Below are 21,688 nucleotides of genomic sequence, written 5' to 3' on the forward strand. Positions count from 1 at the left end.
GAATTAAAGTTTATAACTAGGGATAGACCAACACACTTGCTTACTGAAACTGAGCTTGCAAATACCATCAAAATCAGTAATGTGGCCATTTTAAGAAAATAAATTATGTTTTGTTAGCGATACCTATTTCTGCCTCACCACCAACTCTCTCAAACCCTCTAATGTCTTTGATTTTCCACACTGCTTGTCTGGCATCCAGTACTGAATAAGCAGAAATATCCTCCAACTAAATATTAGGAAAGCCATTTGCCACAGACATTGATTTCATCCCTCTTCCTGGTAGCTGTCTGAGGCTGAACCAGACCGTTTGCAACCTTGATGTCATATCTGACTCTCTTATGAGCTTTTGACCATATGTCTGCTGCATCACCAAGACCACAACTTCCGCTTCTGTAATGCAGCCCGACTCCACCTCACCTCAGTTCAACTCTTGCTGAAGCCCTCATCCATAGCTTTGTTACGTTTAGACTTAACAATTACAATGCTCTCCAGGCTGACCTCCCATCATCCACCCTACATAGGGCAGCACAGTGGCGCAGTGGTTAGCACCGCAGCCTCACAGCTCAAGCGACCCGGGTTCAATTCTGGGTACTGCCTGTGTGGAGTTTGCAAGTTCTCCCTGTGTTTGCGTGGGTTTCCTCCGGGTGCTCCGGTTTCCTCCCACATGCCAAAGACTTGCAGGTTGATAGGTAAATTGGCCATTATAAATTGCCCCTAGTATAGGTAGGTGGTAGGGAAATATAGGGACATGTGGGGATGTGGTAGGAATATGGAATTAGTGTAGGATTAGTGTCAATGGGTGGTTGATGGTCGGCACAGACTCGGTGGGCCGAAGGGCCTGTTTCAGTGCTGTATCTCTAAACTAAACTTGAGCTCATCCAAAACTCTCCTGCCTGTATCCTAACTCGCACCAAGTATCCTTCATCAATTATCTTTCTGCTTGATTTTAAAATTCTCACTCTGTTTTCAAATCCTGCCATGGCCTCACCTCTCCCTAACTCTAACTTCCTCCAGCCCAACAACCCTCTGAGATTTCTGTGCTCCTCCAATTCAGGTCTCTTGCCTTCAGTTTCCTAGGCCCTAAGCCTCTCCAGCTCTCTGCTTCTTTCTCCTCCTTTAAGACATGCCTTAAAACATGCCTGTTTTACCAAGCTTTTGGTCGTCTGCCCTAAAATCTCCTTATGTGCTGGGTGTTAAATTTTGTTTGATGTTTCTGTGAAGTACCTTGGAATATTTTCTACTTTAAAGGTGCAATATCGATGCAAGTTGTTATTGCTATATTGGGTGTTGCAGTTTTCTTTAACCTGCCTGTTAGCCTTGGCAAATTAGCAATTTACTTTTTCATTACTGTCATTTTGGCACTGACAGGGGAGCTGCATAATATGGGAACAGCTGAAGTGTTTAAAACTTGTATATCTGTAGTTTGTGATATGTCGTCTTTGTCTCATAAAGCTGTGTTGGAATGAGCACTTGCTCAAGTGAACCCATGTGTTGCGTGCAGCGTTAGTGAAGAGGAACTTTCAAAGATGTGTACAGTCTGATATCAGAAAATAAAATCTGTGTTTTTGAAATAGTCACTTCAAAAAAAGAATTCCTGGGGGAGTGCACCCTGTATTTTTATTCTCCCACCCCCACAATGATTTTCCTTCCCTTTTTTTTTCTCAGCATGTGCATGCCACTAATTACATAAGCAGTAACCAATTTTATTGAACTTGCCTTTCCACCATTTTTTGATATTTCAAAACTTGTTTCTGTTTGTTGTCTGTGTATAAACCAGGAATATCTGACAGTACTGACCTTTCAGTATATTCTTCTGTTATGACTGCTCAGTTGTGTTTCACACCGATTGCAACATGTGACACCCACAAGTCTTTTTAATGCCTCTGGGGTGTTGGTTTTGTATTGATTTCCCTGTTGCCTTTGTACTGCCCAGTGCATATTGATGTTGCAGATGTCCAGTTCCCTTTGATCATCACTACTGATTTTGATAGAAAAGCACAAAGTTGAGTCAGCCTAGTAAGTTGTGGAAATAGCTGCTGTTATGTTACAATGCTGTGGTCTGCTGGACAGTCTCCTTTGTTCTGGAGTGCTTGCAGTTATGAAAGCCAAGTTTGGAAGATTTATTTCAGTCACCAGCATATCCTGAGATGCAAAGTGCTTGCTAGGACCTCCTGTTTTCCAGCCCCCTAGGTTAATGTGTACGCTGATCTGGTTAAACAGAGCAGCTCTGTACAGTCTGCCATTTTATGACAAAGACTCCTATGTGCACTCAAAACTGGCAGTTGTGTTTTTTTCTCTCATACTTGTTATGAGGAGAGTCTACAGAAACCAGGGTTCATTTCATTAGAACAAAGCATGTTGAAAGACATCTGATGGAAGCGTTCAAAATCAAAATTTTCCATTGGTCAGTACATTAGCAACCAGCCGCCAGAAGTCTTTACCAGCTAGGATTTTGTTTTTACTCTGAAGATTGTTAACAGAATGCATGAAGCTTTTAAGAGGGGAGTGGATAAATATTTGAAAAATGAAAGGGTACAAGGAAGGTGCGGGAGAATGAGACTTAGTGGACAGTTCTTTCCGACACTGGTGCAGGTACACTGGATAGATTGACTGATTGTAAGATTCTATGATATCAGGTTGGCCTTAATTGTCAGCTTAGTTCAGTAGTTGCACTTATCTCTCAGAAGGTTGTGGGTTCATGCTGCACTTTGGGACTTGGGCACATAATCTGGGCTAATACTTCAGTGCAGTACTGAGATAATGCTGCATTGTTGGAGATACCATCATTCTGATGAGACCTTAAACCAAGGTCCTGTTCAGGTAGTAAAATGACACTATCTGAGGGAGAACAGTGTAGTTTGGCAGTGTTCTGGTTAATATTCATCACACAGCTAACATCACCAAAGCTGATTAACTGGCCATTTATTGTATTTGTTCCTGCCACATTGCTACACTTCAAAGCAGTAATTCATTTGCTGTGAAGAACTCTGATATTTTGAGGATGTGAAAAGTGCTGTATGTAAGTGCTGTAAAAGTGCAAGCCCTACCTTTTTAAAAAAAAAAATTGGCAAACAATATAAACTACTTCAGTAGGCGAAGATTCTAATTCTAATCCTTAATTCTAAGGGCATCAAATTAGTGCAACCAGGGCCAATTTTGGATACGGATTTCGCAGGCCCAATGAAAGCCTGAAAGACATCCGACCCGATAAATGGATTCAACCCGTTTTTCGTGCATCCCTGGCAGCCACCTAAAGCAGTCGTTGGGCCCCTTACATAGATAAATGAGTGTTATGCACAGAGGAGATGTAATGAAATGGAAGAATTAGCAGTTAAAGAAGGTCAACTGTTAAACAAAACCATAACTACGTGGACACTTGTACCACAGTCAAAATGGAGGAGCAGTCACGTGACCCCTTCACTGAAAATCAGCAAACCTGTCTGCAAAGATAAAACTCGTTAACCTCATCTGAAATAACTCTGGGGAGAACCCCTTTGAAATTGAATGGAGCACTATTGCATATTGATGACCCCTATCGACATGATGATCTAACAAAGACTTCCAAAGACAGACTGACTAACATCCCAAATGAAAATGAATAGATGTGAAGTAGCATCATGTTAACTGAATGGTCCCCGTTCAGACATCAATCAATAGCCATGGTTTCCATATCCTGGTTCGTTGTGTGGTCACACCAGGGGAGATGGCCATTTGTCTCCTAACAGGAGCTCTAATGTGATGGATTTTTACTTTAAAAAAGCAGCCCTCTGGAAAGAGAGGTAAGATCAAGCCAACACCCCAGAAAGCCAGTCCAGCCAGAGGCTGTGCAAGAGATCTAGCCAAGCAAGAACCCTGCTGAACAATAACTGGAAAAGCCACTACAGCAGAAACATCACAAAGTGACTTTGTGACTCTCCATCTGTGAAGGTAACAAAATCCACACCACCAGCTTCATGCTGGGTTGTAACCACGAGAACTCTACAACACCTCAACAAGTTCAAGACTACAAACGCCCAGGCCTGCACCTTTTTAAACCAAAAACTTTCCTCCTGAGAAGATTTAATGGGTTATCTGTAAACCATGAACACTTACCTTACTTTGGACTTAAACTACATCCTACCCTTTTCTCTCTATCTATCTGTCTGTTGTGTGTGTGGATGAGGTTGCGACCATTTCAGGAATTGTGCAAAAATAAATCGTTATTTTTTAAATCTGTGAGAAAACCTGTCATTTGTCTGCTTATTTGACCCAAAAGATAATCAGGAGCTAACGCATCATTTTTAACAAAACATGATTGCGGTCAGTTGGGAGGTAAACAGTGGGAACCACCCACACCCCTTACCACCTGTACATAACAATAAGTCTTTTAACAATTGGCTGGAAAATATTGAAAATTAGTGAAGAATTTAGATTGGTTATTAGGATGCTAACTATGAATATCACATTTAGAAAAGGCACGGTAAAGAATAACAAGTTTACTCTAAATGTAAATTGAATGAGCTGTGAAGAAGCAATAGATTAATTGCCTTTATGGAAAAGATCAAGCTAAAGAGACCTCAACAAGTTACGTAAAATTGTATAGGTAAGTTAAACCTAGTATATTACTGGAAAATACATTTAAGAAGTATCATAGAATGGTTACAGCACAGAAGGAAGCCATTAGGCCCTTCATGTCCATGACGGCTGTTGGCAACAGCAACTCACCTAGTCCCATTCCCCTGCCTCTTCTCTGTAGCCCTGCTAATTTTTTTTCTTCACGTATTATCCATTCTCTTTTGAAGGCCTGGATTGAATCTGCCTCCACCACGCACTCAGGCAGTGCAATCCAGATCCTGACTACTCGCTGTGTAAAAATGTTTTTCCTCATGTCGCTGTTGCTTAGATTAGATTAGAGATACAGCACTGAAACAGGCCCTTCGGCCCACCGAGTCTGTGCCGACCATCAACCACCCATTTATACTAATCCTACACTAATCCCATATTCCTACCAAACATCCCCACCTGTCCCTATACTTCCCTACCACCTACCTATACTAGTGACAATTTATAATGGTCAATTTACCTACCAACCTGCAAGTCTTTTGGCTTGTGGGAGGAAACCGGAGCACCCGGAGAAAACCCACGCAGACACAGGGAGAACTTGCAAACTCCACACAGGCAGTACCCAGAATCGAACCCGGGTCCCTGGAGCTGTGAGGCTGCAGTGCTAACCACTGCGCCACTGTGCCGCTTCTTTTGCCAACCACCTTAAATCGGTGTCCTCTGGTTCTGGATCCTTCGGCCAATGGGAGTAGTTTCTCCCTCAGACCCCTCATAATTTTGAACACCTCTATCAAATCTCTTAATTTTCTCTTCTACAAGGAAAACAGGCTCAGCCTCTCCAACCGATCCACAGACTGAAGTTCCTCATCTCTGGAACCATTGTCATGAATCTTTTCTGCACCCTCTCTAATGCCTTAACATCTTTCCAAAAGGGTGGTGCTCAGAACTAGACACAATATTCCAGTTGAGGCCAAAAACTAGTGCTTTATACGGCTTTTGTACTCTATGCCCCAATTTATAACGCACAGAATTCTGTATGCTTTATTAACTGCTTTCTCAACCTGCCCTGCAACCTTCATTGATTTGTGCACATATACCCCCATGTCCCTCTGCTCCTGCACCCCCTTTAGAATTGTACCCTTTAATTTATATTGTCTCTCCTTGTTCTTCCTATCAAAATGAATCATTTCACACTTTCCTCCATTAAATTTCATCTGCCACTTGTCTGCCAACCTGTCTATGTCCTCTTGAGGTTCTACACTAAATAAGACTAGTCAGTAAAACTGGATATTAGTGAAGAGTGAATTTAGAACAGTTAGTGGGTCAAACTTCTTTGCTTGGTAGATTATTGCAAATATTTATAAGTTCTTCTTTTTGGGCCTCCTTATCTCGAGAGACAATGGATACGCGCCTGGAGGTGGTCAGTGGTTTGTGAAGCAGCGCCTGGAGTGGCTATAAAGGCCAATTCTGGAGTGACAGGCTCTTCCACAGGTGCTGCAGAGAAATTTGTTTGTTGGGGCTGTTGCACAGTTGGCTCTCCCCTTGCGCCTCTGTCTTTTTTCCTGCCAACTACTAAGTCTCTTCGACTCGCCACAATTTAGCCCTGTCTTTATGGCTGCCCGCCAGCTCTGGCGAATGCTGGCAACTGACTCCCACGACTTGTGATCAATGTCACACGATTTCATGTCGCGTTTGCAGACGTCTTTATAACGGAGACATGGACGGCCGATGGGTCTGATACCAGTGGCGAGCTCGCTGTACAATGTGTCTTTGGGGATCCTGCCATCTTCCATGCGGCTCACATGGCCAAGCCATCTCAAGCGCCGCTGACTCAGTAGTGTGTATAAGCTGGGGATGTTGGCCGCTTCAAGGACTTCTGTGTTGGAGATATAGTCCTGCCACCTGATGCCAAGTATTCTCCGAAGGCAGCGAAGATGGAATGAATTGAGACGTCGCTCTTGGCTGGCATACGTTGTCCAGGCCTCGCTGCCGTAGAGCAAGGTACTGAGGACACAGGCCTGATACACTCGGACTTTTGTGTTCCGTGTCAGTGCGCCATTTTCCCACACTCTCTTGGCCAGTCTGAACATAGCAGTGGAAGCCTTACCCATGCGCTTGTTGATTTCTGCATCTAGAGACAGGTTACTGGTGATAGTTGAGCCTAGGTAGGTGAACTCTTGAACCACTTCCAGAGCGTGGTCGCCAATATTGATGGATGGAGCATTTCTGACATCCTGCCCCATGATGTTCGTTTTCTTGAGGCTGATGGTTAGGCCAAATTCATTGCAGGCAGACGCAAACCTGTCGATGAGACTCTGCAGGCATTCTTCAGTGTGAGATGTTAAAGCAGCATCGTCAGCAAAGAGGAGTTCTCTGATGAGGACTTTCCGTACTTTGGACTTCGCTCTTAGACGGGCAAGGTTGAACAACCTGCCCCCTGATCTTGTGTGGAGGAAAATTCCTTCTTCAGAGGATTTGAACGCATGTGAAAGCAGCAGGGAGAAGAAAATCCCAAAAAGTGTGGGTGCGAGAACACAGCCCTGTTTCACACCACTCAGGATAGGAAAGGGCTCTGATGAGGAGCCACCATGTTGAATTGTGCCTTTCATATTGTCATGGAATGAGGTGATGATACTTAGTAGCTTTGGTGGACATCCGATCTTTTCTAGTAGTCTGAAGAGACCACGTCTGCTGACGAGGTCAAAGGCTTTGGTGAGATCAATGAAAGCAATGTAGAGGGGCATCTGTTGTTCACGGCATTTCTCCTGTATCTGACGAAGGGAGAACAGCATGTCAATAGTCGATCTCTCTGCACGAAAGCCACACTGTGCCTCAGGGTAGACGCGCTCGGCCAGCTTCTGGAGCCTGTTCAGAGCGACTCGAGCAAAGACTTTCCCCACTATGCTGAGCAGGGAGATTCCACGGTAGTTGTTGCAGTCACCGCGGTCACCTTTGTTTTTATAGAGGGTGATGATGTTGGCATCGCGCATGTCCTGGGGTACTGCTCCCTCGTCCCAGCACAGGCATAGCAGTTCATGTAGTGCTGAGAGTATAGCAGGCTTGGCACTCTTGATTATTTCAGGGGTAATGCTGTCCTTCCCAGGGGCTTTTCCGCTGGCTAGGGAATCAATGGCATCACTGAGTTCCGATTTGGTTGGCTGTATGTCCAGCTCATCCATGACTGGTAGAGGCTGGGCTGCATTGAGGGCAGTCTCAGTGACAGCATTCTCCCTGGAGTACAGTTCTAGGTAATGCTCAACCCAGCGGTCCATCTGTTTGCGTTGGTCAGTGATTATGTCCCCCGATTTAGATTTGAGGGGGGTGATCTTCTTGATGGTTGGCCCAAGAGCTCTCTTCATGCCATCATACATTCCTCTGATGTTTCCGGTGTCTGAGGCCAGCTGAATATGACTGCATAGGTGTTGCCAGTAGTCGTTTGCGCAACGCCTAGCTGTTCTTTGTGCAGTACTTCTGGCTGCTTTAAGTGCTGCGGATGTTAAATCGCTGGGGGCTTTCTTGTAGTTCAAAAGTGCAATGCGCTTAGCGGCTATGACAGGTTCCAGCTCTTCATTATGAGATTGAAACCAGTCTGCATTTCTCTTCGCACTTTTGCCGTAGGTGGTCAAAGCTGACTCATAGATGGCGTCTCTGATGTGGGCCCACTTGGTCTCAGCATCCCCTGTGGGAGTGTTTTGAAGGGCTGTTACAAGTGAATTTAGAAATTTTTGTAACAGCTGTGGGTGAGAAATTCTGCTCGTGTTGATGCGCGGGTGGCCCTTCTGCTTGGAATGATGCAACTTCTTTGGTCTGAGTCTAACCTTGCTGCACACCAGGGAGTGGTCGGTGTCGCAGTCCGCACTGTGGAAGCTGCGTGTGATTTGAACACTGTTTAAGGCGGCTCGCCTTGTGACAATGAGGTCTAGCTGGTGCCAACGACGTGATCTTGGGTGCCTCCATGAAACCTGGTGACAGGGTTTAGTGTGAAAGAACGAGTTGGTGATGCAGAGGTTATGATAGGTACACAACTCAAGCAGTCTCTGCCCGTTCTCATTCATCCTTCCAACGCCATAGCGCCCAAGGCAGGAGGGCCATGAGTCATGGTCGGCCCCAACCCTGGCATTAAAGTCCCCCAGCAGGAATAGGTGTTCGGTGTTGGGGATGCTGCTAATGATGTTATGGAGTTGTTCATAGAACTGGTCTTTAGCTTCAGGTGCGGAACAGAGTGTTGGAGCATAGATGCTGAGTAGGTGTACTGGACTTCTTTGCTTGGTAGATTATTGCAAATATTTATAAGTAATTAATAGAATAAAAAAGGGGTGTGACTAATGTTAGGAGATTTTATAATAGGAGAACAGAAGCACTTGATGGACAAGCTTTAATATATCAAACGACCTTTTCTCATTTCTGATTTTTTTAAACTGTTTTTATGCAGCACCTCTATTACAAATCACTAACTGGGAAATTGAAACTCACTCTGCATCATTTTTGTCTACAGGACTTTTGGTATACTGCTGTGATTGCGATATTTTTCTTCATCGCCTCCATTGTGTTTGCAGCCCTGAATGATGGGTCTGGTGTGGAGAAAGCTTCTGTGGTAAGTTTTCTTTTAAATTCACCATTATTTTCAATCCCACTTGTCCCATGCTCTCCAGAAGGGCATTGAATTTTGCTTGGGGCACAGTCCCATGACCATTAGTAAACCTCCAAGCAGTATTCTTCATGTGTCAGCCTAGGCAAGAGTGTTGGTAGGTTATTACAATTGAGCTAAGTTCAAGAGATAAGCAAACTTATCTTGTGGGTAACTTCTCACAGTAAATATTAGTCTAGGCCTGTTGTTGGGCCCAAACTCAATGCCGCAGAGACGGAGCGTGCTCAAACCAAGTGGCCTAAGGATCGATTGTAACTGGTCCTCGAGCTTCATCTGAATAACTGGGGTGAGCTGCCAACACTGATCACGCCTCCATAGCTATGTCGCCTAACAAGGAGGGGGAGGGAACAATTTTGAGCCAATGGCCTCACCGGTACTGGCCCTCAGCTAAGTCCCAGGAGCAGTTTTAATTTTGAGCTGGTCATTTTACATTCTCTCAAAACAAAATAAAATGAAACAAAAAGAAACTGTTAATAAACCTGCAATATGTAAGAACCTGTTTTCTGTTGAGGGACCAATTGTTAGAACTATATGTTTTTTATATATATAGACTAAGGCTGCAGGCATGCACCAACATGCCAAAAATGTATTAAACGTGCAGTCAAACACTTGAATGTTTATTTAAGGTTAAATGAACCAATATACTCGGCCAACAATGTGTTTCACAGGAGACATTCACATTACAGGCAGTTGAGCTCAACTCTCCAGATGTCTCCCCCTTCTTCATCTCCCAACCTACAGCTACAATTTTAGCCCATTTATGCTGTTTTTAGCTTCACTACTCCATAGGCATCTATATTTCATAACCCTTTATCCAGTTTCGGTACCAATCCCTATCAAGATGTTCCTTGGCCTGCTAAATATTATGTTCCCAAAGTTGCACAGAAAGCATACATGTCGGGTTCGAAAGGCATCAAAGGGAACTGAGTCTCCATAGATAATTACATGGAGTCTACAGCGCAGAAACAGGCCATTTGTCCCAACTGCTGTTTATGCTTCACGAGCCTCCTCTCAACCCTCTTCATCTAACCCTATCAGCATATCCTCTCCTCCTTTCTCCCTCATCTTTTTATCTAGCTTCCCCTCAAATGAATCTATGCTGTTCGCCTTAAGTACTCCTTGTGGTTGCAGAAAGACGCCAACAGTGCAGGTTCAAACCTGTACCAGCTGCAGTAGTTCATGGAGGCCTGCCTTCTTGCCTTGCCCCCTGCCTGAGGAGTGGTGACCCTCAAGCTATACATTACCAACTGTCTGTCTCTGATGGAGATACTTATGGTCCTTTGGGATTACGGCTAGAACAACAACAACTTCTTGTGGTAGCAGGTTCCATGTTCTTAACATCCACTTTGATCCCAGGAGTTTCCCAGACACTTAACTGCCAGCCACCTCAGGTTCCAGCCACAGTGGTTACACTGAAAAACAACAGTTACTCATTAGGTAGATGAACATGTATAGGAAGCGAAAGCACTGTAGTAATAGGCACTTCACATTTTACAAAACAAAATATGTTGCTCTGCAGTTGTAGCAAGTGCCAAATTTTATTTTTGAAGTTGGGGGGGAAGCATGTACAATGATGAGGTATGGTTTACTAGCAGATAAGTAGGGTATCGGGGTGATAAAGCAAATCTAAATGTAAAGACCTGCCAAAGAATGTTTTTGTAGAGATGCACTGTAGTTGGTTTTTGTAGTCTTTCAATTTTAGCTTTTGAGTACAGAAATAATTGAAAATAGAATATAATATAAGAATATTAATGGATTCCCATACTATTTCTCAAACCTAATTTCAGACAAACCCTTAGGAAATGGTTCTGATGAAAGGTCACAGACCCGAATTGTTAACTCTGTTTCTCTCTCCATAGATTCTGGCAGACCTGCTGAGTATTTCCAGCATTTTCTGTTTTTATTTCTTAGGAAATGGGCCCCATTAAATTAGAAATTCGATCAACACCAATGCAAATTTGGCACAGGCTGTCACAAGATAAATTTATATGCTTTGCGCCCAGAAAATGGACATAAATACCTGCTAGAGTTTTAAATATGGGATGAAATTGGTGCTCATTTAGAAAGGTGTGAACAAATCAGTGACAGCAGGAATTTGTGGATAGCAGGTCATTGCTGACAAATTCAAATTCTTGTGAAGAAATTTGCAGTGTATGGGTGAAGGGAATTAGCTAATTATTTTATACATATAGATATAATCAGAAGGTGTTTAATAAGGTGCAACAATCGAGAATTGTTATACAAATTAAGGCATATGTAAAGAAAATATAGTCACATGGATAGAGATGTGACTAAGGAACAGAAAGAAATGAGTACGGCTAAATAGATGTTTTTCCAGATTGGGGAGCTCTCTTTCCATTTAAAAACATACAGACATAGAAAATAGGAGCAGGAGTAGGCCATTCGGCCCTTCGAGCCTGCTCCACCATTCATTATTATCATGGCTGATCATCCAACTGAGTAACCTGTTCCCACTTTCGCCCCATATCCTTTGATCCCTTTAAACCCAAGAGCTATGTCTAACTCCTTCTTGAAAACATACAATGTTTTGGCATCAACTGCCTTCTCTGGTAGCGAATTCCACAGGCTCACCATTCTCTGGGTGAAGAAATTTCTCCTCATCTCAGTCCTGAAAGATTTACCCCGTATCCTTAGACTATGGCCCCTGGTTCTGGACTCCCCCACCATCGCAAACATCCTTCCTGCATCTACTCTGTCAAGTCATGTTAGAATTTTATAGGTTTCTATGAGATTCCCCCTCACTCTTCTGATTTTGGAAAAAGAATAATGGAAAGTAAATTGCAAGTTTCTGAAAAGGCTGACAATCTAAGAGTGCAGACACTTACAACAACAGCTTCATTTATGTAGTGCCTTTGATGTAATAACAGAATCACAGAATAACAGAATTGTTATAGTGCAGAAGGAGGCCATTCAGCCCATCGTGTCTGCACCAGCTGTCTGAGCAATTCATCTAATGCCATTGCCCCTCCTTCTCCCCATTTCAGGTAATAGTCTAAAATCCCGCACACTATGTGAAGAAGTTCTCCTCATGTCGCTTTTGCTTCTTCTGCCAATCACTTTAAATCTCTGCCTCTCTTTCTCAATTCTTTCACAAGTGGGAACAGATTTTCTCTATCCACTCTGTCCATACCCCTCATGATCTTGAGTACCTTTATCAAATCTCCGCTCAGCCTTCTCTTCTCCAAGGGAAACGTTCCCGACTTCTCCAATCTGTCTTCATACCTGAAGTTCCTCATCCCTGGATCCATTCTCATGAATCTTTTCTTTACTCTCTCTAATGCCTTCACATCTTTCCTAAAGTGCAGCACCCAGAAATGGACGCGATAATGCAGCTGAGACGGAAATAGTATCTTGTACACGTTTAGCATAACCTCCTCCTTGCTTTTGTACTCTCTGCCCCTATTAATAAAGCCCAGGATACTGTGTGCTTTATTAACCACTCTCTCAATGTGTCCTGCCACCTTCAATGACTTATGCACATATACCTGCAGGGCCCTCTGCTCTTGCACTCCCTTTAAAGTTGTACTCTGTTATATTGTCTCTCCATGTTCTTCGTACTAAAATGAATGACTTCATATTTCTAGACACTTAAAATGGGATTACAGGCAGAAAAAGGCAAATTGAATTCCAGAAGGCCTCCAGCACTAACCCTGGCTGATGTCCCTGTAGCAACATAAAAGGACATACTTTGAGTTCTGTAGTCTTTGCTTCCTGCCACACTCTGATCTGCAATCAGGGAAGATCTGGGCACAAGTTTCAAGGTCCAGTTCTCATAAGTACCCCTTGTAGTATGTGCACCCCACTGGTGATGTTGCTGGCATGGACACTGTCCAGCCCCTCCCCCAGGAAATCCCCAGAAACATTGGAGCTATGTAAATGGGAGGGCAAACTCAATACTATGGGTCTCCATCATTTTGTCTTGTGCTTTTTGCGTGATGTCCTTTAGGTGCAGATCACCGGAATGACTGCCTTACTGCAAACTTGTGCAGTTTTCCTGTAATCTGCATTATATTTCAAGGGAATATTTGCTGTATGGTATATTATTTAACAGGAACAGGTTTATGTTTTTATTTTTATTTAGAGGTACAGCACTGAAACAGGCCCTTCGGCCCACCGAGTCTGTGCCAACCAACAACCACCCATTTATACTAACCCTACAGTAATCCCATATTCCCTACCACCTACCTACACTATGGGCAATTTACAATGGCCAATTTACCTATCACCTGCAAGTCTTTGGCAGTGGGAGGAAACCGGAGCACCTGGCGCAAATCCACGCGGTCACAGGGAGAACTTGCACAGACAGTACCCAGAATTGAACCCGGGTCCCTGGAACTGTGAGGCTGCGGTGCTAACCACTGCGCCACTGTGGTCATGTTCCCATTTTGTTTGTGTTCTCTGTTTTCTCTAGGCATTTGGATTCCTGGCTTCTATTGCCTTCACAGTGGATATTGTGCTGCATGTGAAGGAAGAGGGATTACCCTGGACCAAAAAGGAGGATAAGCCAGCTGAATCCAAAAAAGGCTCAGAAAATGTGAAAGCGGAGACCGAACCACTGAATGAGCCAGGAAATGTCTGAGCCACAGAGGCAGTTGTTTTATTCATTACAACATACATGTTTTCTGTACATATTCAAATTTTGAGTTTCCAGTTATCTTATCTCACAAAATGGATTAGGATAAACCTACTGCAAATCCATTCAAAGCTTTCTTACACTGATTGTTCTGACTGGAAGTTGTTTATTTCTAGCTTTGGAAGTCCATATCTCAATACAAAGAGCTTTCTTTCATTTAGCTAGTTATTGTAGTGCAATCCACTAATGAACTGTACAGTATGTAGATCTGATTTTGATTACCATTCTGTTTACTGTACTGATATTGCAGCTACATGTGATGTTTTGGTGACTTGGATCTTAGCTTCTCTTTTTTTCAGCATTCAAAAATTATTAGGAAGCTCAAGCAACTTTTAAGTTGTAACTCAAAGCATTTCATAATTGACTTTAGATGCTTAAATCAAACTTTTATATAAAAATTACATGCTAATTTATTTTTGGTGTTGGTGTTCTTTTTACTTTTATATAGTTTTAAAACAAAATGACAACACAAGTGCATCGATTTTCCCCAATTTATTTAACTTACTAACAAAGAAAGCATTTAAACATACACAGCCTCACTTTCAGCCTTTTCCAAGAGCAGTTATAATTGGGCTGAAGTGTATGCATGACGATGAGGAGACCTGAAAGCTTCTTGATAATTTGTAAGATTCTTACAAATTTGCTGGAATTTGACGAACTGAAACCTATGTACTTAAAGCATATGGTTATCCTGGTTAATAGCCAAATTGATCAGTTGTTGTTCAAGGTGAATTTAACCCCCAGGTGAACTCTGATCAGCTCAATGCTTTTCCAAGTTTTAAAAGCTACTTTAATGTTTAAATATATGTCATCCCCTGCAATGTTACTGCTGTTGAAAGGAACTTTCTAGTCCTATTCAATTTCTAGAATTCAAGGCTGTTCTAGAAAATAGTCAAAACATTTCGTTCCAGTCAATAAATTAAAGTGGGTGAAGTATTAATCTAATGCTGACCGTGCATCGGAATTGCGTTCGTTAGCATAATTGTATTAGGTGTACCAGTCCAGCTTGTTTTAACTTTTGTGTAGGCTTAAAATTCATTTATTTACTGGCTGCAACTGTTACTGCTGTCACTATCTGCTGTGCACTCAAATTCCATGTGGGTTAAAGTATATGAAAGTTGCTGAAGGCAATAGATCAAAGGTGATTGAATCCAGTAACTTGCGACAATATTACTAAGTTGGCTTTACTAAAGAACCACCTCTATGAGATCTATTGAAGAATATGTGTTGTCTTAGTTGTATTATAAATGTATTTTTGCTATGATGTCCTCTATAGACTAATACTAGTGGAATTCTTATTGAACAGCCAGCAAAACCTAACCTGATGTGTTAGCCACTTGTGGTTCTTGGCCCATTTGTTCTCAATAGTTAATATTTCACTTTTCAAAACTAAAATATTTGCCAATTTGTTATTGCGCCTAGTGGATGGGTGAAGAGACAGCCTTATGAGAGCAAAGAAGGAATTTTGTGCCAGCCCATGGGAATGTGGATGGCATAATTAATACAACTGCAATAGAAATTTTAAATATTTTTAAAGGGTATGCTTTGTAGTATGTTTAAGAGGAATAAGTCAGTGGATCACTCTGTGCTTCACCAGACTATTGGTTAGAAAAGTTGCTATGCAGAAGCAGAAATGAAATGAGCAATGCTTTTAGTGGTGTGCATTAACTTACAGCTAGACCTCAGGATTTCACAATTCATGGATTATATACAGAATGATTTGTTTTTAATCTGACTGACTATGTAAGAACTAAATACTTATTTTAAATCAAACAGCTTCACGCTTTGAGGACCACTGTAGTAGTTTTGCACTGGGGAAAACACCAACCAGATTACTGCATTCTCAGATATTGATGATTTGGTAGATTTCTCTGATTCTATTTTAGAATTAGTATGTGGGATCTCAAAATTTGGGGGAAGAGGCTGATTTTTCTATATAGTAGCATGCAACGGACATTCCAAAAGAAATAAAACAGTTGAAGGGATATTCCCTTCTATTCAGAAACTTGCTATTTCTGATATTTTATGAAATAAATTCTGCATCTTTCAGTATCTTTCACCAATTTAGGGCTGAATAATACACAGTGCTGTCTGGAAAACCTCCACAGTTATAAGATCACTTGGTGTGTAATTATCACAGCAGTGTAACACAGCTTGCTGTAGCAGAATTAACAATAATTGTTTTGCTGTCAAAATTTCTTTCTTTATGTTGGTTTTAATTTATAGGGGGTGAAATTGGTCTCATAGTGAAAAGGTAGCCAATGTTTTGCCCCCTCTCATTCTTCTTTCTGCTGAAGTTCACAGACAATAGTTCAAACTCTTTATGGAGACTCATTTCCTAGTCTCACTGTCACTTCACTTGGTTTGACATTAAAAATCTTGACAATATTTTCCAAGTCAGTGGAAAATAAAAACTGTTGCTGCGAAAAATCGGCAGCTGTTTGCTATGAGCCCCTTTTGCACTGCTGGCATAAACCAATTTCACCCTGTAATATTTTCAACATTTTTTGTCTTATTCTCCTCGATGTTGAGGCTACCTATCTGTGTCAGGTGGGGTTTAAAGAAAAGCAGTGCAAGTGTCTGCTTGAGTCTGCTTGTTACTTAGTAAAGATTGTTAATCGGGGTAAGAATAAAAATCATCATTTTAATTAAATGTTAATATCTGAGATTACAGAGTACTGTAATCTTGTGCTGTAAAAATGTTATTGTAGATGCATACATATATATTTACTACATATATAGATACATGTCTTGAAACAACCTTAATCTGAAAAAACACTATGTATTGCATGTTAGTTAAAGCAATGTTATATATTTTTTTAATTTTCATCGATCTGGCAGAAGCTAATTTCTGCCCCCTTCAACCAAACCACATTGTATGTGAGCATCACTGAGCATTCAGAAAAAGAGATTGTCAATGATGCTGGTCAAGCTAAGAAAGGAAACTGAATATTTTTGGCAATATTAATGAATAACAAGCATTGTATGTAGCCTGTAAGCTTTACTCATTTGGAACATGACAGTACTTTCCTTACAATGATGAAGAATAACAAACTTCTAAATCTGAAGTGGCCATTACCTCTGTACAGCTTCAGCAAGTCTTCAAAGGATCAGTCTCCCAAGAAGGACTTTTAACTGGGGTTGGGATTGTGTGCCCAACAGGCCCAATTTTAACTCCAAAGCCAAGTCTGCATGCTGCTTGTCAGCTACCCACCCAAAATAGATGAAAAACGACAGTTAGCCCTAGAGTTGCCAGCCCTGCCTGTGAGGCATTTGGAATAGAACATGGATCTCCAGGACACTGCTGCTAGCTGCTTGGATCTCTCACTGTTGCAGTGTCCTGTTCCTCCCCATAACCCAGTCCCATTTTATCATGGTGCTGGCACAGAGAGGCTGATATGCCAGGAACAGTCAGTGGGGTGGCTTCGGAATCAGGGTCAAGGCAAAGAGTGGGGTGGGGATCAGAGGTAGATGGTAGGAGGAATTGGGAGAGGAGGATCAGGGGAGAGGGAATGGGATTAAAGGTCAGGGGAGAGAGGAAGACTAGGGATAGGAGAAGAGGATGGGGGGAAATGAGGTGGATGTGGTGATTAGTATTTTCTGCAGAGCCAGGAATTGCAATCGTGAGAGGAGCAGCCAACAAACGTATAAGTGAAACTTGTGACTTTACTATGGGTAAAGCGTGTACAATTGTTTGTTCCGGTAGGCAGGTAGGGAATTAGGGAAAGTAGACTGAGGAATATAAAAGGAACTGGGGGTAATGGGGTTCCAGGCGAGAACTACAGCACAGGCACAGGGAGCTGAATGGCTTTCTGCTTTGCTGTAATTTCTATCATCCTAAAACAAAAATTCTCCTTTTATTAAGTCCAATAGCAGGGAGTGGTCTAGAAAGTAACTAAGCTATGCCCTATGATTTGTGATCCTAACACCAAGCCCATTATCTTTTGTGCAATCACTCAGTTGGGTTCAGGTCAGTTTGTGGTTTAGCATGAGATCTAAATACACGTCTCTGAGTCTCTTAGTTCAGAGTTGTGGCATGCACACAGAACCTGAGCCTGAGGAAATAGGGAGAGAGATCCTTCATTTTAAAGTGGCATTTTAAAGGGGCGGCGCTGTGGTTAGCACTGCAGCCTCACAGCTCCAGCGACCCGGGTTCAATTCTGGGGACTGCCTGTGTGGAGTTTGCAAGTTCTCCCTGTGTCTGCTTGGGTTTTCTCCGGGTGCTCCGGTTTCCTCCCACAAACCAAAAGACTTGCAGGTTGATAGGTAAATTGGCCATTATAAATTGCTCCTAGTATAGGTAGGTGGTAGGGAAATATAGGGACAGGTGGGGAAGTGGTAGGAATATGGGATTAGTGTAGGATTAGCATAAATGGGTGGTTGATGGTCGGCACAGACTCGGTGGGCCGAAGGGCCTGTTTCAGTGCTGTATCTCTAAATTAAACTAAACAGGGGAGTCTGTGCAGTGGAGGAGGATTCTGGCTTTAGTTTCAGGACAAATGTCAATTGGTTATAGGATTACTATGATTTACAGATAGGATATAAGAAATAAGAGCACGAGTAGACTATATGGCCCCTCAAGCCTGCTCTGCTATTTAATATGATCATGGCTGATCTTCTGTCTCAACTTCATTTTCTCACCTACTCCCCATATCCTTTGATGCCTGAGAGATCAAAAATCTAACTACCCCAGCCTTGATTATACTCGATGACGGAGCATCCACAACCCTTTGAGGTAGTGAATTCCATAGATTCACAAACCTTAGTGAAGAAGTTTATCCTCATTTGGGTCCTAAAGGATCGAATCCTTATCCTGAGACTGTGCCCCCATGTTCTAGATACCCCAGCCAGGGGAAACAACTTCTCCAGTCTACGCTGTCAACTCCCTTCAGAATCTTGTATGTTTCCATGAGATCACTTCTCATTCTTCTAAACACCAGGGAGAATGGGCCCAATTTACTCAGCCGCTCATCATAGGACAACCCTCTCTCATCCCAGATATCAAGATGTTACACCAATTACTGCTAGTTGCATATAGTCTATCAATGACTTATTGTGTTACTGTATGATGGATATCTATTACCAGTATTACTATTAGTTATCAGTGCAATTTTAGTAAATTACTACTAGTTACTGGTGGAATCAAAATTTCTCCCTCCTTCAGTTTCCCCTTTGCAAATTGCTGCCTCATCTTCAGTTTCCCCTGGTGGTCCTGCCCTCGGTTTTCCCTCTTCACCTGCTCATGGGTGGCTTTCTAGTTCTTGAACTTGTCACACAACAGCTGCTGGCATGAAACCATGAACAAAGATACAGTAAATGCAGTAACATTTGTGGATGTCACATGTTTGGACATTACCTGATCAGGTGTCAGATGATCCATGTTATGTGTTCAAACCTCCGAGTTAGATAGGATGGGAGCTGAAAGTCACAGGGCAGAAGGCTGCCAGCTGGTACCGAAGGAAGACTCGCCATTGGGTAAGCCACAGGAAAGGGCTTTCAGGAGCGTCTCAAAGGAGAGATGGAATAACAGGCCAGAGGAGGCTTAAACTTTTCTTGACTGACACAGAAGTGCATTCCTGGGTCATCAAGGAAAGTTTTAAAACAGTGATGTTAAATGACCACTTTTGGTCCCAGATCATTTTCTCACTGTCGTCCCTTTGCAGGAAGGCTACAGCAGCTTCTCTGCTCAGGCCAGAGTTTAGTAGTTGGGGTTTGATGATGTCATCAAACCCTGATCTGCATATTTAAAGAATCCTGCTGAGTTCAGGTGTGCGCCATTGCCACCTGCTCAGAAAAGCAGATTAAAACCAAGGTTGGCACAAAGCAGATCGGTCAATTACCTCGGGCATTTATACTGCCCACCAGTTCAATTTTCACTAGTCTGATGGGGATAAAATCATCCCCATTCTATTAAAGTTTTAAAAGGTTCTATTATTTTGAATAATTAGAATTTGTCAGAAACTGAAGAAGTAATGAATTTGATGTAGGTTCAGTTTAATTGTGTTTTGATACAAACCGCATTATGTTAAATCTCTGAGAACCTACAGATACAATGAGGCAAGATGTGGAAGATTTTATTCATTGGGAAGTAAGATTATTATTTAACCATAATACAAACTCATCATGGGCATTCAGTACTCTGGATTCATCAGACATTCCATGGGCCCTAATTCATTTGGTGATAATTGACATTTGAAATGATGACTTTTTCTAAGCATCTGATATCTAAACTAAATTTGATGCAAACTCTTCAACAATGTATTTGTGTATTTCTGCACACATTGGAATGTTCACCTGAATTTATTTTGAATAGTATAACAAACGCTTTCCAGATTTGAGGAGTGATAAGATTTTGAAACTTGTTGAATTTGTGCGCTGGTTTGTACTAGAATACACATTATCAGTATGCACACATCAGAAAGGTAAGAAATACATAGGTGACCCTCCATTTAACAGTGTTTCCAAGGTCAAATAAATCAATTAAGCTGGGGCTGTCTATTGCCTTGACTCAAACATGAAATAACACTGGACATATAAACCTTTTCTTGGAGTTAGCTAAAACAGCAAACCATTATCAGTTATGCTGCATTAATTTTCCCTTGCAAGTTCCCTGTGCTGAGCATTATATTGTTTCAGAATTTTTACAGACAAATTCCCTGAATTGCCATCTACAATAACATCTTTTGGCATGGTTTGTGTTCCTTGGTATATTGCCTTTCATTGATTCGGTGTAGAATTGTTTTCATTGAAGAACAACATACAGCTGTGCCTTTAAATAAAAATAGCAGTGGATGTAAAACTTTTGTCACATCAGCAGAACTGATCTGCTAAAGACTAGCAGCAAGGATTTGTGAAAGGAATGGGACCTTCTCCAATCCCTTCAAAGTCAGTTTCATTTTTTTCTGTTCCTCCCTCCGAAGAGAACTGTTGAACTTCATTTTTTAAAATTGCATCCATTTTAAGATTGAATGCAAGCTGACAAAATGTGACATTTTGGCAGGCTTAACTTTGCTCCAATTAAGAAGTAGAGCGGTACAGATTGAATTTGCTTTTGAATCAACTTACAGTGACAAAGCTGCAGCTCGTATCGTAAAGGCGAAAGAAAAGTCTAATAGGCTTCCCCAGATTAGTTATTACAATATGGAACGAAAATTAGAATAGTGAAACATTTTGATTTCATTGTAAAACATACTTCACCCAACTCTAGGACTCAAAACATTTGCAACTGAACTGAACTGCAGTGGTGGCAGCATTACAGTAACAGTTTTGAACGTATGAAGCAACATCATTCAAAGGTATTGATTGAAATGCAAAAGATTATTAGGACCACTTGACCTCTAATAGAGTTTGTAATTGTAAATTTTAATCGTATGTTTGAAATATGAACTTTTTATAAGTATGATTTTTTTTATTTGCTCACTTTTCTTTGTACTTCTGTAATTCCAATTAATAAAACTACTTAAAATCACCATTACCTCTTCATGCTGTTTGTAAAGGCAATGGGGAAAGAGCAGGGGAGTGGGACTACTTGAATAGCTCTTACCAAGAGCCAGCTCAGGCATGATGGGCTGAATGGCCTCCTATGCTGTACAATTCTAAACTCAATAGAGCGAAACCAGCAGACCAGTGTAATTCAGCCCAAGGAATACAGATGGCAGGAGTTGCTTGTTTTTTCCCGTCTTGCCCAATAACTACTTCCAGATGATGTGTTGGCTTCTGTGTTTTCCTCCATGCGGTTGTCGATTGCTGCACCGTTTGAAGACAAGTGAGCAAGGGTGGCCAGGACAACTCCCCTCCCCCGCCCGAGCCAAAGTGGCAATCAGCAGGAGTCAGAGGTTGCCAGA

At 42.0% G+C, this 21,688-nt stretch overlaps 1 protein-coding gene across 2 annotated transcripts in view; it reads left to right on the forward strand.

Moving 5' to 3' along the window:
* The window catches only part of cmtm6 (CKLF-like MARVEL transmembrane domain containing 6), a 109,217-nt gene extending 87,904 nt beyond the window's left edge, over nt 1-21,313 (forward strand). For both annotated transcript variants that reach the window (XM_068012129.1, XM_068012139.1), the window contains exons 4-5: nt 9,038-9,136; nt 13,623-21,313. In XM_068012129.1, coding sequence (XP_067868230.1) covers nt 9,038-9,136; nt 13,623-13,790 — 267 coding nt within the window. In that variant the 3' untranslated portion in view covers nt 13,791-21,313. The remainder of the gene's footprint in view (nt 1-9,037; nt 9,137-13,622) is intronic.
* Nucleotides 21,314-21,688: the final 375 nt, after the last annotated feature.

This window comes from Heterodontus francisci, chromosome 2, assembly GCF_036365525.1.
Source record: "Heterodontus francisci isolate sHetFra1 chromosome 2, sHetFra1.hap1, whole genome shotgun sequence".
NCBI classification, from domain to species: Eukaryota; Metazoa; Chordata; class Chondrichthyes; order Heterodontiformes; family Heterodontidae; genus Heterodontus; species Heterodontus francisci.